The following is a 15,820-nucleotide window of genomic DNA, read 5'->3' on the forward strand; positions in this document are numbered from 1 at the left end:
AAAAAAAAAAAAAAAAAAAATCAGATCTGGCTAGGCATGGTAGCACACACCTCTAATCCCAGCTACTCGGGAGGCTAAGATGGATGATTATAAGTTCAAAGCCAGACTAGGCAACTCAGGGAGATGCCATCTCAAAATAAAACATTAAAAAAGCACTAGGGATGTAACTTATGCAAACCCTGGGCTCAATCCCCAAAAACCACTCAACAAGGAAAAAAAAAACAAAACAAAGAAAAACAGATCTGGGCCAGGTATTTAGCTCAGTGGTGCCTCCACCTGCCTCACAAGCGCAAGATCCCAAGTTCGATCCCCTGTACCCCCCCAAAAAAATGTGTTAACTCTGCTCACCTAAAATCTGGATGATGCCCAGTACATGGTGACCAAGAGAACTATAGTATGTCACGTGCAAACAACACAATACCATGCAATTGTAAGAAATGATGAGCTAGCAATACCAACGTATCTTAAAAATATAACCTCAGGGGATGGAAATGTACTTTATGATAGGACACTTGCCTGGTATGCATCAGGCCATTGGTTCACACTGCAAAAGATAGACAGACAGAGACAAAACAAACCCATATCATTCAGAGTTATAGGTACCCTGACAGTGATGTCAGGAAAAAGAGAGGGACAGAAATGGAAATCAGCTACAGAAGAAAACCACCTGCAAGGCGGGGACCCTACCCTGCATTCCTTGGGGCTCTCTTGCAGTAAAGCCCTCTACCAGAACCATACCTGTAACTCCACCTGCGGCAAATCCCCCAGCAATGTGCAATCCACATCCCAGTAGATACTAAACTCCGCCACATCTAATCGTTTTTTCCGCATCAGTTTCTGTACCTAGGGAAGAAAGACAGGAAACAGGAAACAGGATGACTGACTTTACTCATGAATATATTAATGCAGACAACAGAGACATCAAGCACTTTGCAAGGAAACAAAATTGAACTAAAATATGGCTTTGCTCTTACAGAGACTAAAGTCTTTGGGGATACAAACAGGAACACAAATAACTATAATTATGCAGAAGCAACAAAGGAAGCACACATAAGATGTATGAGCAAACAGAAAAGAAAATGTCACCATGCAGATAAGTGTCTACATTTCTCACAAACAGTGGAGGCCCAACATCTTCAGGAAACAGAGAGTACACCTATGTAACGAGCCCCGGGTAGTCTTAGGACAGCACAGGGACATGTGCATAAATACATATTCAGAGTGGGGAATGAGTTAAGTATGATACTGAGAAAAGCCTCTTGGTATCCTACTAGGGATACTGCTTGGATAGTGTCCTCTTCTCCCAAGAGAAGTCCCGTCCACCCACAGGAGGTAATCAAGTTAAAATGAGGTCAGGCTGGATGAGTGTAGGTCCCAATCTAATGAGTGGTGTCTTTATCAGAAGAAAAAAAAAGATGCAAAGGGGAAAAGGCTTGAGGGAGAGACAGAAATGGGAGTCAGGCATCTGTAAGTCAAGAAATGTCACATTTCCAGCAGTTACCTAAAGCCAAAGAGGCAAGGGACAGATCCTCCCTCAGAGCCTGCAGAAGGAACCAGCCCTGCCAAACCCCTCTGATTTCAGATTTTTGGCCTCCGAACTCAAAACAAATTTCTGTTGTTTTAAGCCATGTAGTCTATGGCAATGTGTCAAGGCAGCCCATGAAAATAAACACACCAGGAAGAGAAGTTTATACCACAGTAATGATTCCAGGCTTCGCACTGATAAAGTGTCACAGAGCCACTCAATATGGCTTATTCAGTGAGTTGGTTGGTTGGTTGGTTGGTTGGCTGTTTCTGGCACTAGGGAATGAACCCAGCAAATGCTGAGTTACATACACAGACCCTTTTGTTTCTTTATTTGGAGACAAGGTCTTGCTCAGTTGCCCAGGCTAGCCCCAAACATAGCCCCTCCTGCCTCAGCCTCCTGAGTAGCTGGTATTACAGGCATCCCCATCATGCCCAGCCCGCTCTGAGCGTTGATGTAAGCAAATACCAAAAGAAGTACAGAACTGTGCAAAGGTGTAAGGCAGAGCTTCCCCTTGGTATACCAGAAATGAGTAAGTCATAAATGTGTCAAGAGAACAAGTAAGTTTTTGAAGCAAATTACATTTTACAAACATTTGCTTACTCCAAACTAAACACTTGTCATCCCCATGCAGCCATCACCATTTGCCCTGGTGCACTCCACAAATGCCATCCTTTTCCTATGTGACTGAGAGGTGGAAAGACTGGGAAGCACTGGTACAGAATGAATCAAAGAGTGGAGGGTCACAGGACAGTGTGTCAGTTCCAGGCAAGTCGCGTGAGGAAGGAGAGTAAGGGACACATTTGACTGCTGAGGAACAATTAGCAGGACACTGTGACCACATGGATAGGGAGGCAAGAATAACCAAAGGAAGGACGAGTGTGAGACTTGTAGGTATTAGCACATGCTGCGGAGCAGTAAGGGAATAGAGGCAAGAATAGACGCAAATGGTTCAGGCTCTGCAGCCACAGGGTCTCTACTGCAGGTGCTCAGCTTTGCCACTGTGGCACAAAAGCAGCCGGGCCCAGCCAAGCAGAGACACGCACCTACCATCCCAGCCCCAGGGAGGCTGAGGCCAAAGCAGAGCGAGCCTGATCATGTCTCAAAATCACAATAACACAGCCAGGCAGGGTGGTGCATGCCTGGGATCTCAGCACTGAGGCAGGAGGACTGCTGCAAGCTCAAGGCCAGCCTAGGATACACGAAAGTTCAGGGCCAACCTAGACTATTAGGGAGACCCTGTCTCGGGGCGGGGGAACCATGCCGGGGAATACAGATTTGCCCATGGGCCATCCTGTGCCTCCCCCACTCTGGAGCAGGTACCCCGGCTCCAACTCTGCACCTAAGCATCCTCAGCTATAGCACAAGGACAACACTGGCAGGGAAAACTAAAGAGAATCAAATGAGTTAGCACATGGAAAGCACTAGCAGCAGTTCCTCACATGGAAAACGGCTCAAAAGCTACTGTTGTTTTGTTAAATAAAAAATTACATAAAGTCACTGTTTCAGGGTAGGGCTGTGCACTGGGCCCTAACAGGCCAGACTACAAATCAGAATGGAGTCACTGTGCGCAAGTTCCACCTCACTGAAACTAAGCTGTTTATCTGACCTTCCCCAAACCAGAAGAAATGGGCAGTTATCAGCCAATTTCCCAATCACACCAGTGTCAACTGGTACGACAATGAAGATTTTCCTGTCTTCCATCCTTACATCTTTATTCCTTATAAAATATAACCTGAAGAAATTTGATGCTAACCAAAGTTATTTTTCAATGGCCCTGTCCATAACTTACAAATAAAGTAACTCTGAAAGGACCAATCAACTTTTTGCTTTTTGTTTCTGCTTTCCTCAGCCTTTCTCCATTTGTTAACACCAACCTCTTCCACTCAGCCCATCAAAATACTTGTTCTGTTTTATGGAATGAAGTGTTGCTTAATTCCAGAAAATAAAGCCAAAAATTTAGGATCCATAAGTTGTCGCAGTGTTTTTCTAACAGTCAGTAACATGTTATGAAATGAAAGAAAAAAAAGTGGTTTCAGGGGGCGTGAAACAGGCAGATGGAACACGGTGCATCGCTGTGGAGCCGTGGGGGGTGGTGAGCTTCCAGGCTGCCGCACACAGAGGCCAATGTGCCCTATGTCATCTGGCCACGGCTCTGCTTCCTTTATATCCTTTACCGTAACCTGGGGTAAAGCATCTCCTTGACTTCTGTGACACGTCTAGCAAAGAATCCAACCTGACAATGGATCGTGCGAGCTGAGATTTATGCCTGGTCAGTCGGAAGCACAGTTTACAGCCAGCAGTTTCCCAATGGCATCTGAAGCAGGGCAAACCATGAGCCGGACTTTACCCTACAGGGCCTGCAGAGGGTCTAGCTGGAGTCACACTGGAGTAAAACTCCCTTACACCTGGGGTCAAAAGTGACATGTAAAGAGTATAAAGAAAAAGAATGTTTTATCCAACAAACCCAAAGCACCACAGAGGCATTCCATAATTAGTTTTTTTTTAAATGCATGTATAGGCCAGAGAGAGGTGAAAAACGGAGTGCAGGACATGGAAATCACCAGGCATGATGGCACATTTAGGAGGCTGAGGCAGGAGGATTGCCACAAATTCGAGGCTAGCCTGGGAGACATAGTGAGTTCAAGGCTGGTCTGAACTGCATGGCGAGACCTTGTCTCAAAAAAAAAAAAAAAAAAAAAAAAAAAAAAAGATATGGAAACCATCAGCAAGGATCTCCAGGTAGCAGTTAAAACTGAAACTGAAACAATGAGCTTCCCAAGGAGTGCAAGTAGAAGAGGACCAAGGACGAAATCCCTCCTGCACCTCAGTTTCCTTGGGTATAAAATGAAAATGATGTGACCAAAGTCGGAAAATATTAATTGTTCCCTGTCTCAGCGATTATGTGCTGTAGACAGACCAAAGATCTACATACCTACCGTGGAACACAGCAGGAAAGAGCGCAATCTCATTCCACACAGAGTGAGAAAGGCAGAGCCCCAATTCCCTAGAACATTGCTTCCTTCCTGGTCTGCAGTCCTATTTCATACTCACGGGCTCATTCAGAGCATTCTGCATGGACACATTCTTAATACAGACACCAAACGCCAAAGGACGGGAAGGATTGGTAATGTCATCTTCAAAGCGTAAATGGACATCTTGAATTTTTAACTGTGAAAGGGAGAAAGAAGGAAAAACACTTAGACAACTTCTGCGGATAGAAAACTGCAGGTAGGAATCAAACTTCCCTTGAGTAAACCTCTCCACTAATGTAAACCACAAGCATTTTCACGAACAGAACACACATATCCAGTACGCTGCAAGTTGCTGAGAGTTAAATATTTTTCAGTACAAAGGAATGGAACCCAGAATCTCATCCATGCTAGGCAAGCACTCTATGATATATTTATTTAGATAGCATCTCACTAAGTTAGCCAGGCTCAGCCTACTGAGTACCTGGGATTACAGGCCTGCATCACCACAACCAGCAAGAATGAGGTTTCTTTGTGAACAGTGCTACCTCTAGAAGAAAGGCAAACTTTCATTAAATCATTTCAGAAGATAATTCAATGAAACATTTAGCTGGGCACAGTGGTGCATGCCTATACTCCCAGCACTCTGGGAAGCTGAGGCAGAAGGACAGCAATTTTGAGGCCAGCTTAGCAAACTTCAGTGACTTAATGGGACCCAGTCTCAAAATTTTAAAAATGGGCTGAGGGTGTCAGTCTGAAGTGTGAAGGCCCTGGGTTGGATCCATAGTAGCAGGAAGGGAGGGAAGAAGGGAGGAGAGTTAAATAGAGTAATACCACTACATCCAGATAATTGGTCTTCCCATTCTTTCAATATCTTAATCTTCTTTCTTATGCCCAGGAATACCAGCAAGGTGCATAAACTCTGTATAAATCTATGTAAATACTATATGCATTTATTTCCCTTGCCCCTGTAAGTGGGCTATAGAAAAGGGACTTAGCTTCAATGAATTAAAAAACAGTAGCAGAAAGTAAAAAGACAACAGATAAAATGGGAGCAGCTCCTTCCAAATCACATATCTGATAAAGGAGTAGCTTCCAGAAACACACCAAGAACACTCAACAATAAAATGATAAACCAAAAACAATAAGAGTAAAGTAAAAGATATATATATAGAGGGGGGGGAGAGAGGGATTATTTTTTAAAATAAACAAAAGATTTCAACAGATATTTCTAACCCCTCCCCACAAAGGGACATATGGCACCAGCAGAACAGCTCAGTGGCAGAGCAGGGCCTAGCGCATGCGGCACAGGCTCCATCCCCAACACGTGTGTAAATGTATATACAGCCAACAGACATGGAAAGATTTCAACATCATCAGCCCTCATGGAAATGCAAATCAGAACCACAAGAGATCGCTTCACACCCAGTAGTATGGATATAACCAAAACACAGACAGTAATAATTGTTGAGGAGGTGGAGAAACCAAAACGCTGATACACTGCTGGTAAAACTATACTATGGTATAGCCTCTTTGGAAAAAACTTTGGTAGTTCCTTAAAAGCAACCCATATGATTCATTAATTCTACTCAAGAAAAATGAAAACATGTTCACATAAAATGCTATACAGATGTTTTAGTGACATTATTCATAAAAGCCAAGAAGGAGAAAAAAACCCCAAACATCCATCAGCTGATGAATGGAAAACAAAATGTGGTATATCGTGAGAACTGCAGAAACTCTTTGCATAAACAATCCATTCAAAAGAGAGCTGGGGACTTAGCTCAGGTACAGCACTTGCTGTACCTGGGTTCAATTCCTATACTGCCAAAAAAAGGAGCTTTTCAGAGGGGGGGCACACCTGTAAACCCAGCACTCGGGAGGCTGAGGCAGGAGAATCACCATAAGTTCGAGGCCAGCCAGAGCAACACAGTGAGTTCAAACTAGCCTGAACTAATAGTAAGACCCTGTCTCAGAGAGACAGAGAAAAACAGAAGGAGAGGGGCTTGACCAAACTTTAGCCTCTAACACAGCCTCTAGCAGTCTGAGGCTGTACTGCCAAAGATAATTCAGTCTCCTTTTGAGTTCTGCCTGGAAAAGCTCAGGATTGTCAAAGAATCTGCTGTTTGTTCTAGCCGACACCTGACATAGACCGCTGACCTTCTTTCTTACGGCATTACTAAAAAGGGACTACACTGGGAATCCTCTCAGGCAGGCAGGTCCACAGGTAGGCAGGTGACAGGCAGATGGAACTCAGGAATGCCATAGTAGGGGAGTGCTCTCTGTCCCCCGTCACAGTGGAAGGACAGAACACTGTCTGCTAGCAGATGCACATTCACGCTGACTAACACTTTGTAATTTCTCCCTCGAGTTCCCACTCCCACTCCTTCCTGCTCCCTCCACCCTCCAGCTCCCTTTCTAAGCTCAGCCACTCCGCACAAGTCAGAATGGAGCTCAGCTCTTGCCTCTCCCGTGAGAAGCTACTGAATGAAATTTGTTCTCACAGCTTTCACTAAGGTACAGCTCTGCTTATCTCTGGCCATCCATACAAAGAATGTTATGAGTTCATCCTAGAAGGAATGAAGGCCACAAACTGATGAACCTCGAAAACACTATGCTAAAGGAACATAGCTGGGCCCCACGCTTTACGTCATGTTCTGTAGAAAGTACGTTAGCAGTCCCTGAGGGCTGGAGGGAGAGGGGAACTGCCAGTGACTACCAATGGGGAATGAGGTTTCTCTGAGGATAATGAAAATGTTCCTACATCATATAGCTGTGATCAATGCACAACTTTGTAAATACACTAAACACATTAAACTATAAAAAGATTTCTCATATATGAACTATACCTCAACAAAGTTGTTGTTCAAACTAAAAGAAAAGAAAAATAACAAGTTGGAAGTGGTGGCACACACCTGTAATCCCGGCAATCAGAAAGTTAAGGCAGGAGGGTCATGACAAGACCGAGGCCAGCATGGGCTATACAGCGAAACTCTATCTCAAAAAACTAAACTACACTAAATAATGATGATTTTTTTTTTAAATCAATGATAGTGAAAAGTAAATAGCTATGCATACTGACACACACCTAAAATCTCAGCTAGGCAGAAGGCTAAGGCTAGAGGTCCACAAGTTTGAGCCCAGTCTGGACAACTTACTGAGAACCTGTTTCAAAATAGAAAGGGCAAATAGCTATAATCCCAGCACTCAGGAGGCTGAAGCAGGAGGATCACCAAGAGTTCAAGGCTAGCTTGGGCTACACAGTGAGTTCAACGCCAGCCTGAACTACATAATAAGACCCTGTCTCAAAGCAAATAAATAAATAAATAAAATAAAAAGGGCTGGAGATGTAGTGGCGGGGTGCTTACCTAGCATGTCTGAGACCCTGGGTTCAATCCCAGTGCTACAAAACAGTAATAATAAGAAATTGATAAATAAAAGCCTGAAACAGAACTCAAAGCAGTAACCTCAAGTGCACTAGTCTTTTTGTCAAAGTTATGACAGCTACAACACAACAACCTCAGGCTGTATTTTGTGAGAATAAGGCACACCCAGAACCCTTCTGGGCTGGGGAACCTAGATATTGCACAAAAACCTTGGACATCCATGACAATTACTGGGGACCTTGATCTCATCTTTTGTTCGGTTGGTTTTGGTTTTTTGAAACAGGGTCTCACTATGTAGTCTAGGCTAGCTTTGAACTGACTATGTAGCCCAGGCTGGTCTCCAGCTCACAATCCTCCTGCCTGCCTCAGGCTTCCACTAGCTAGGAATCCAGATATGTGCCACCATGCCCAGCCCTGATCTAATTCCTGAAGAAAAAATAAAAGGGCAACTAAAACAAAAAATGTGGGGCTGGGGATTTAGCTCAGTGGTGCTGCCGCCCGCCTCGCCAGCACAAGATCCCAAGTTTGATCCCTGATACCAAAAAAAAAAAAAAACAAACAAACAAACAGAAAATGTGGCCAACGACCCAGCACTATAATTCATCAAACTGCCACCAGAAAACACCAGTGAGAGACTATCAGTCCTAGTGTGCTGTTCACAATCCACTAAGTAACCTCCCCACAGCAGGTATCCAACCATTCCCATTTCACAGATGACTAAACAGAGACCAGAGAGATTAAGCGATCTGCCCTGAAACCACAGTCATAAAGACAGAGACCTGGCTTGAAGGAGATAAATCCCTTAGCAAGTAGAATTCTAACATCCACACATGGACGTGAAAAGGAAACTCCTACTCAAAACCAGCTGAAACAAGAAAAACCTGTGCTGGCCACAGGACACAGGACCTGCTCTTCAGGTTTTCCTCTGGCTCACTGGATACACCCCATGTCAGCAGAACCCAGGAAAAAGAGGCAGCCAGGAAATGCTCGGACACTAGACACCATGAGATCCCATCCCCGCTTGCTGCTCACGTGAGTCAGCAGGGCTCACCTCGATGTTCTCCACGATTCTGGTCACTACAGAGGCAGTGACCGAGTACCAGTACGATTCCCCCTTCTGCTGGCGTTCGTTCTGCGAGGGAAAGAGCCAGTGTTAGAATCTGGGCACTCCGGGTCCCCAACACTACCCCTCTGCAACAGGCTCCCTGCCTTGCCTTCCACTTCTCCTCCAGCGCTTGCAGCAGCGCTTTCTTGCGCTCTCTCTCCAACAGCTTCTCCTTCTCATCATTGAAGTCCTGGACTTTCTCAGGGGCACCAATTAAATGGAGGCTGGAGATGGAGATCACCCAGGGGTCCACATGTGGGCGGTAGAAGGGGATCTGAAGGGTCACTTTCCCAATGAAGCCTGGGAGGAGGGGGACAGTCTTGTTAAATGCCTGTACGTGCTACTAACTCCAACCAATTCTTGGAATAGTTGCCTCTGTATTTTACCATTTATTTTTTAATTAAAAAAGCGGCAGGCTCTTGCATATGTGAAACAAGAGTTAAGGATGGGAACAAGGCATAATGAATTAAGCTGGAAAAAGAGCTCAGTGAGATTTTATCATACTACATGCACCCTCTCTCCTCTGGAAACTCTTCCCCAACAGGAACACACCTTAATCCTTGGGGTGTCTTTCTTCCCATGGCACCTGGGCAAGCCTCAGACACAAAAGTCATTCTTGTGAGTTACTAAGTAGCTGGTTGGTACGTATTCAACTAGGAATTGTCAGACCTGTACTGTGTCCCAGCTTGGATCCACACATCACAAGCTGAAACACAGTAACACCGCCTTGGCAGGCTACTGACACAAAATTCCGCGTGTTCATGAGAAACCAACAACCGCGCTGATGAGAAAGCTCAATGGCCTCATAAAATTATACTTATTTCTCAACTACTTCAATTTCTAGCCTAGCCTCCTAGAATTTGGCTTTCTTTAAATTTAACTTGTAAGGAGAAACACAAAATATATATGGATACATAAATGAAGAGCAAAATAGAAGAGACATAAAAAGGAAATAGGGAGAAGTTCAAATACCTCCCAAATCACGTTCCATTGTTTTAAAAATATTTCAATATATATGCTAATTTGTTTCATTCCTATTACTAGTTTGTCTTTGCTGAAAAGAAAGTCTTGTAATATTCTCTTTCTTTTTTATAAGGATGTTTTTGGTTTGCATCTTGTACTCTGAATAACTTCTTTGAAGATAATGGTGCACAGTGTAATAACAATTGTTACTGTTATTTGGTTAGGAAACTTTGCACTATTTTTTCATAAAATAAAAAAGTTTTAATTTAAAAGAGACAGGAATAATGTAGGCGAATACAGGAACTTTTCTCCTAGCTCTCAAAGATCCGCACAGCCCAACCAATATTCCACCTGAAGCAGGAGGACTCCAGTGAGTTCAAGGCCAGCCTGAACCATATAATGAGACCATGTCTCAGAAAAACATTAAAAAAATGGATTAAAAAAAATAAATTTTTAAAAGGCATAAAGTATTATTTTTGCACAAATATTAGAAAACCACTAATTTTTCCCAAAGAGCCTATCTTAGTCCTTTAGTATTTACATGATTTCTTTTGAAACTATCCAATATCATTCTTTTTTATTTTTGGGGCACAGGTTGGCTTTGAACTCACAATCTTCCTGCCTCAGCCTCACAGTGAGGGGATTACAGGTGTGTGGCTCCCCTACCAATGGTGGTCATCGTGCCTGAGGGTTCCCTCCCATTTGAAATTGTCAGTGTGTTTGCTTACAGTTCTGGCAGTTCACCTACCTGATCTCATTTCAGAAAGCCAAAAGCTTTTGCAAGATTTCTATTCTATTCACCTAACAACTTACATGCATTGTATTTGCACTTTATTGTAATACAAACACCCAAAATATAGGACAGACTGATAAAAACAGGCTACTGTTGAATGATGGCAGATACCTAAATATGTAGGGGCTAATTTTACAAGTGGCCATTCACTTGGGACTTTTATTCCATGACAGTTATTTCTTTCTTTTTAATTCTGATTTCCTTACCAACCTGATTCCTCCAAGATTCTTACAATAACTCCTAATATCTTTTGAGTATGCTGAGCACCACTGTGAGTTACTTTTAATGTACTAACTCATATATTCTTCTCAATAATCCTATGAAACAGGTACTGTTAGTCCTTCCTCATCCCCTTCCTCCCCTTCCTCCTTTGGAATCACATGCTAGGCAAGTGCTCTACCACTGAGCTATATCCCTAGCCCTATTTTCTATTTTAAACTTTTTTTTTTTTTTGGTACTGGGGATCAAACTCGGGTCCTTGCGCTTGCAAGGCAGGCAGCGGGACCCCTGAGCTAAATCCCCAGCCCCTCATTTTAAACTTTTAAGATGACTTTTATAATGGCACCATCTAGCTTGTCCAAGGTCACACATCCAGGAAATGGAAGAGAGGGAACATCCAAGCATGCTGTTGTAGAGCCCACCTCTTAATTTAACAAGAATAAACCGTCTCTCGGTAATATCTAGACTGAGTTCTCTAGGAGGAAGAGCCCTCTGTGCTAGAACAGATGTTCCCGGCTTTAGTAAACTGAAGAACCACTTGGGGTACTTGTTAAATATGCAAGTTTCCTCCACGTTTCTGATTCCTTCAGTCTGGGGGCCACCTGACCTTCCCACCACCAAGCCCAAGTTGTCCTGATAAAGCAGCCCAGAGTCCAGCCTAACTTCCTTACTTTCCCATCCTAGTCAAACAGATACCAGCTCTAGGCCCTCCATCTTCATGTCCCAAACAATTTGAGACTGAAAGCTTCCTCCCTCTCCTTTACTTCCGCCTACCAGCTTTGACTTCGAATGGTAATTCCAGTTCTTTCAAGGCATCTTTCTTTAATGGCAAGTTTTCTAACTCCACCGCACCTAAAAAATAAAAGCATCATCATGAAACATTCACCCACCAAATATGTACAGCATCAGAGGTTAAAGAGAAAGTTTTACCTCTAGAGCAGAGCTATAAAAGTTCAGGAGCTATAAAATGTCAAGGGCAGTGCTACCACCACCCCAGTGTTTCCTCTGTAGTGTTTCCTGCCATGTACATGACAGCAAGGCTTAGCAGCCTTCAAGAGGGCGGAAAGGGGCTGAGCATGGTGGCGATGGCCTGTAATCCCAGCACTAGAGAGGCTGAGGCAGGAGGACTGTCATGAGTTTGAGGCCAGCTTAGAAGACACAGCGACATGCTGTCTCAAAAAACAGAGACAAGGGTCTGACTTTCTGTAGTAGGCCAGATAGTAAACAGACTAGGCTTTCTGTGACATCTGTTGCCCATTCCACCCTATCCTACCCTATCTTATTCTACTCTAGTCTATAGCTGTTTAGAGACTTGGTTCTGTGTTGCCCAAGCTGGCCTCAAATTCCTGGGCTCGAGTAACCCTCCTACCTCCACCGCCCAAATACCTGTGACTATTGACAGATACCATTGTACCTGGCTTATTTATTTTTTCAAAAGCTGGGCTGGGAATGTAGCTCAGTGGTAGAGCACCTGCCTAGCTTGCCCAAGTACTCAGCAATTTCAAAAAAAGGTAAAAGCCATCTTGCTCAGGTCAAATACAGCCCAGGGGCCAAGGTGTAGACCCACAGCTTAGGCTACGATGCCCCATAGGAAAATCGACATCTGATTCACTAGGATGGCATGGAGGCTCCCAAGCCCATCCCCAAATCAGAAGCCCTGGACTAAAACACCAGAATCTGCCATTTCTAACCAATTTCTCCCACCCTCTTCTCCACCCCTCGTCAAAATGAGTATAGTACCCAAAATGCTCAACTGCCTACAATTTCAATAAAATCTGTCTTCAAAAAGTACTGCACTCTCTCTTCTGGAGACCGCCCCTCCCTGTTCTCTTCCACAGGTCCACTCACAGGAGTAATAACTGCTAGGAAGCAAAGGAAGGGAAAAGGCACCACTGGTGTCCTTTCCACCCCGAGCTCTTGTGATGTTATAACCCACAAGGGCACAGACAGTCGGCAAGTTCTCTCTCTGCTGCAGCCTGGATGTGAAATGTGCCCCACAGGCCCATGAGTCAAAAGCTCAGATTTCCAGCCCCTGGCACTACCGAGGGGCACAACCTTTCTAGCTAGAGAAATTCAGGTCACTGGGGTGCACCTGCCTTCACGGAGAGCACCAGAACCTGGGCCCTTTCCTAGCTCTGCTTCCCAGCTGCCATGAGATGAACAGGCTTCCACCAACAGGTACCAAGAGCAAGGGGGCCAAGCAACCATGAAATGAAACCTCTGAAACCATGAGCAAAAATGAACCCATCCTCCTTTCACACTGATTCTCTCGGGAATGTCACAGCAATGGAAAGCTAACACCCCCTGCCAACTCTGCAAGCCATTCACATTCACACCCACAGGTATCCTAGGCCTGTTCCAGCCGCACACTGCACACTGAGAACACTGGGAACACAATGAGAAAGGCAGGGTCCCCAGCCCCAAACTGCTGGAGGGACAGCAGCATTTTACTAAACAATTTGCACAAGAATTTCCAAGCCACTTAGAAATCTCAGATAAATAAATATTTCCACAAACAGGGACTAAGTAAGAAGAAGGCCCAGGAACAAGATGGACAAGCCTTTTACTTCAAAGACAAATAATGTAGGAAACTTAATTCTTTTTTCTTTTAAGTGACTGTTGAGAAGAATTCAGATCTAGCAATTTGGCAGATTCAAAGAAAATGCAGTCTACTTATTTTATTTTTATTTCTGCTGGCATGTATGTCTACAGAGGGTCCTCCATACAGATTAAGACTAACCAAAAGAAAAAGTTAACAATCCTTGCAAAACAACCCTATTTTCATATTTGGGGAGAAAATGTCATGAAGAAAAATATATAAGGTGGCATTTTCCTAGGGGAAACTGACTACACAAGAACAAGCACACGTTTTCTTCTGGAACCCAGGACCTCGCAGGCCAGGCGAGCATTCTACCACTGACCTACACACCCAGCCCTGTTTCTGGTTCTTTGGAAAAGCATCACTTTCCCTGGAAACAGCCTTATTTCTCACAAAGGCAGGGTTTCTCTGCCTGGGTTTCTCTGGCTTCTATACAGACCTCAGGAAATGGAAGGAGTTGTAAGCACCATACCCAATGAAAATTAAAGAAGCTGAAGAATAGAAACCATAAGAAAAGTTTTAGAAAATGTCCCAGTACTTGAGAGGCCAAGGCAGGAGAATCACTATGAGTTCAAGGCCAGCCTGGGCTACATAGTGAGACTTTTGTCCTACCAAAGCAAACAAACAACAACAAAAAAAGACGAAGTTGCAGAAAGGAGAGGGAACACAGGAGAGAATGAGAAGAATCAGCAGCCTACAGGAAACTAAGAGCAAAGGAGTCAAGCAAAACAACATGGCCATGGTTAAAGACCGAAGGCCTCCTACCCCAGCCTGTCTCCCAAAACTTGCCCTGCTCGGAAAGGTCCCCCCAGGAGCCAGGCAGCAGAGCAACCAAGGTAGGCGAATAATTTATAAGTTAAAATGTCATTCACTTATTTCCAGGCAGACAATTCATAGGGTTCTCATCTCAAACTTCCTCATCTCAGGTTAACAAAAAATCTATTCGCTGAAACCGGTGTTACTCATTTTTCAGCAATCTCTATGGACCACTGGATTCTCTTCCCTGTGTTCCAGATTATGTAAAGGCCCAGCCTGAGGTCCGGAGTTTGGGGGATAAAAGGGGAACGGAAGCTGGTCACAGTGGTGCATGTCTGTAATCCCAGCCACTGAGGGAGGCTGAGGCAGGGGAATCACAAGTACTAGTGCCACCTGGGCAACTTAGCAAGAACCTGTCTCAAAATTTTAAAAAAAATATAAGGGCCACAGTAAATGTAGCTCAGTAGCACAGCACCTGCTTGGCAAGTGCAAGGTCCTGAGTTCAATTCCTGGAACTGAAAAAAAGGAAATTAAATAAATAATTAATTAAAAATAAAAAGAGCTAGCCGAGTGAAAGGCACTGGATTCAACCCCCAGTGCTGCAAAAAGAGGGAGCAGCAGAGACTGAAGTTCCACATCACAAATATGCAGACAGGCCACAGGCCAAAGCTCAGACTGCCGTGGTACTGGCAGCCTCTGGCTTTAGCTCCAACCATTCCAGACGTGACCACGCCTTCTCAGCTCACACCCTGCACTCTCCTGGGAGTAGGGACTCACCCTCTGCCACCCACCACAGTCCTGCTCAGCCCACTCGAGATCTGCTTCCACAGCAGCTTGCCCAGTGTCCCATAGACAGTGAACCTGCTCCCTGCTGTGCAGCACTGCATTAAGCCTCTGACTCCAGGACGATTCCACAGAGATGATCTTTATTGCCATCCACTTTGCCTCCCCAACAAGAGGTCAGCAGCTCAGGGAAAAGGATTGGCGGTGGAGATGAACTAACAACAACAGCACCCATAGCTAAGAAAGATCTTCCTACCCGCCAAGCACTTTAACTGCACTCTCCTCCCACCCCTTATGGGTGCTGTGACTTGAACCCAGGGCTGGCCACCCCCCCATACACACACAATTTCAGACACATGATTGCAGAGTTTGGAATCATGGCATGTCCGCATGAACTCCATAGATACAAAGATCCAAAATTCAAAATGCTCTGAAATCATAAATTTTGGAGCACCCTGTCTGCATCAAAATGTGTCGGATTTCAGGCCATTTCAGATTCTGCAGCATTTCAGATCAGGGATGCTCAACCTGTGTTAGTATCTCAGTTTTTGAGATGAAAAATAAAACTTAGAGGACAATTTTTCTTAGAAATCATGAAGCCACAGCCATGGAGCATGGTGGTGCAGGCCTGTCATCCCAGCACTCAGGAGGCTGAGGCAGGAGGGTCACCACGAGTTCAAGGCCAGCCTGGACTAAATAGTGAGACCTTGTCTCAAAAA

At 44.4% G+C, this 15,820-nt stretch overlaps 1 protein-coding gene across 8 annotated transcripts in view; it reads right to left on the minus strand.

Annotated features, from left to right (window-relative positions):
* The window catches only part of Vps13d (vacuolar protein sorting 13 homolog D), a 235,713-nt gene that overhangs the window by 215,584 nt on the left and 4,309 nt on the right, over positions 1-15,820 (minus strand). For all 8 annotated transcript variants that reach the window (XM_010628171.3, XM_010628172.3, XM_010628169.3 and 5 more), the window contains exons 2-6: positions 11,738-11,815; positions 9,098-9,288; positions 8,935-9,015; positions 4,580-4,696; positions 739-843 (exon numbers count right to left, since the gene is read on the minus strand). In XM_010628171.3, the coding sequence (XP_010626473.1) occupies positions 739-843; positions 4,580-4,696; positions 8,935-9,015; positions 9,098-9,288; positions 11,738-11,815 (572 nt within the window). The remainder of the gene's footprint in view (positions 1-738; positions 844-4,579; positions 4,697-8,934; positions 9,016-9,097; positions 9,289-11,737; positions 11,816-15,820) is intronic.

The sequence above is a fragment of the Fukomys damarensis genome, unplaced genomic scaffold (genome assembly GCF_012274545.1).
Source record: "Fukomys damarensis isolate Sample0158 unplaced genomic scaffold, DMR_v1.0_HiC HiC_scaffold_23, whole genome shotgun sequence".
NCBI lineage: Eukaryota > Metazoa > Chordata > Mammalia > Rodentia > Bathyergidae > Fukomys > Fukomys damarensis.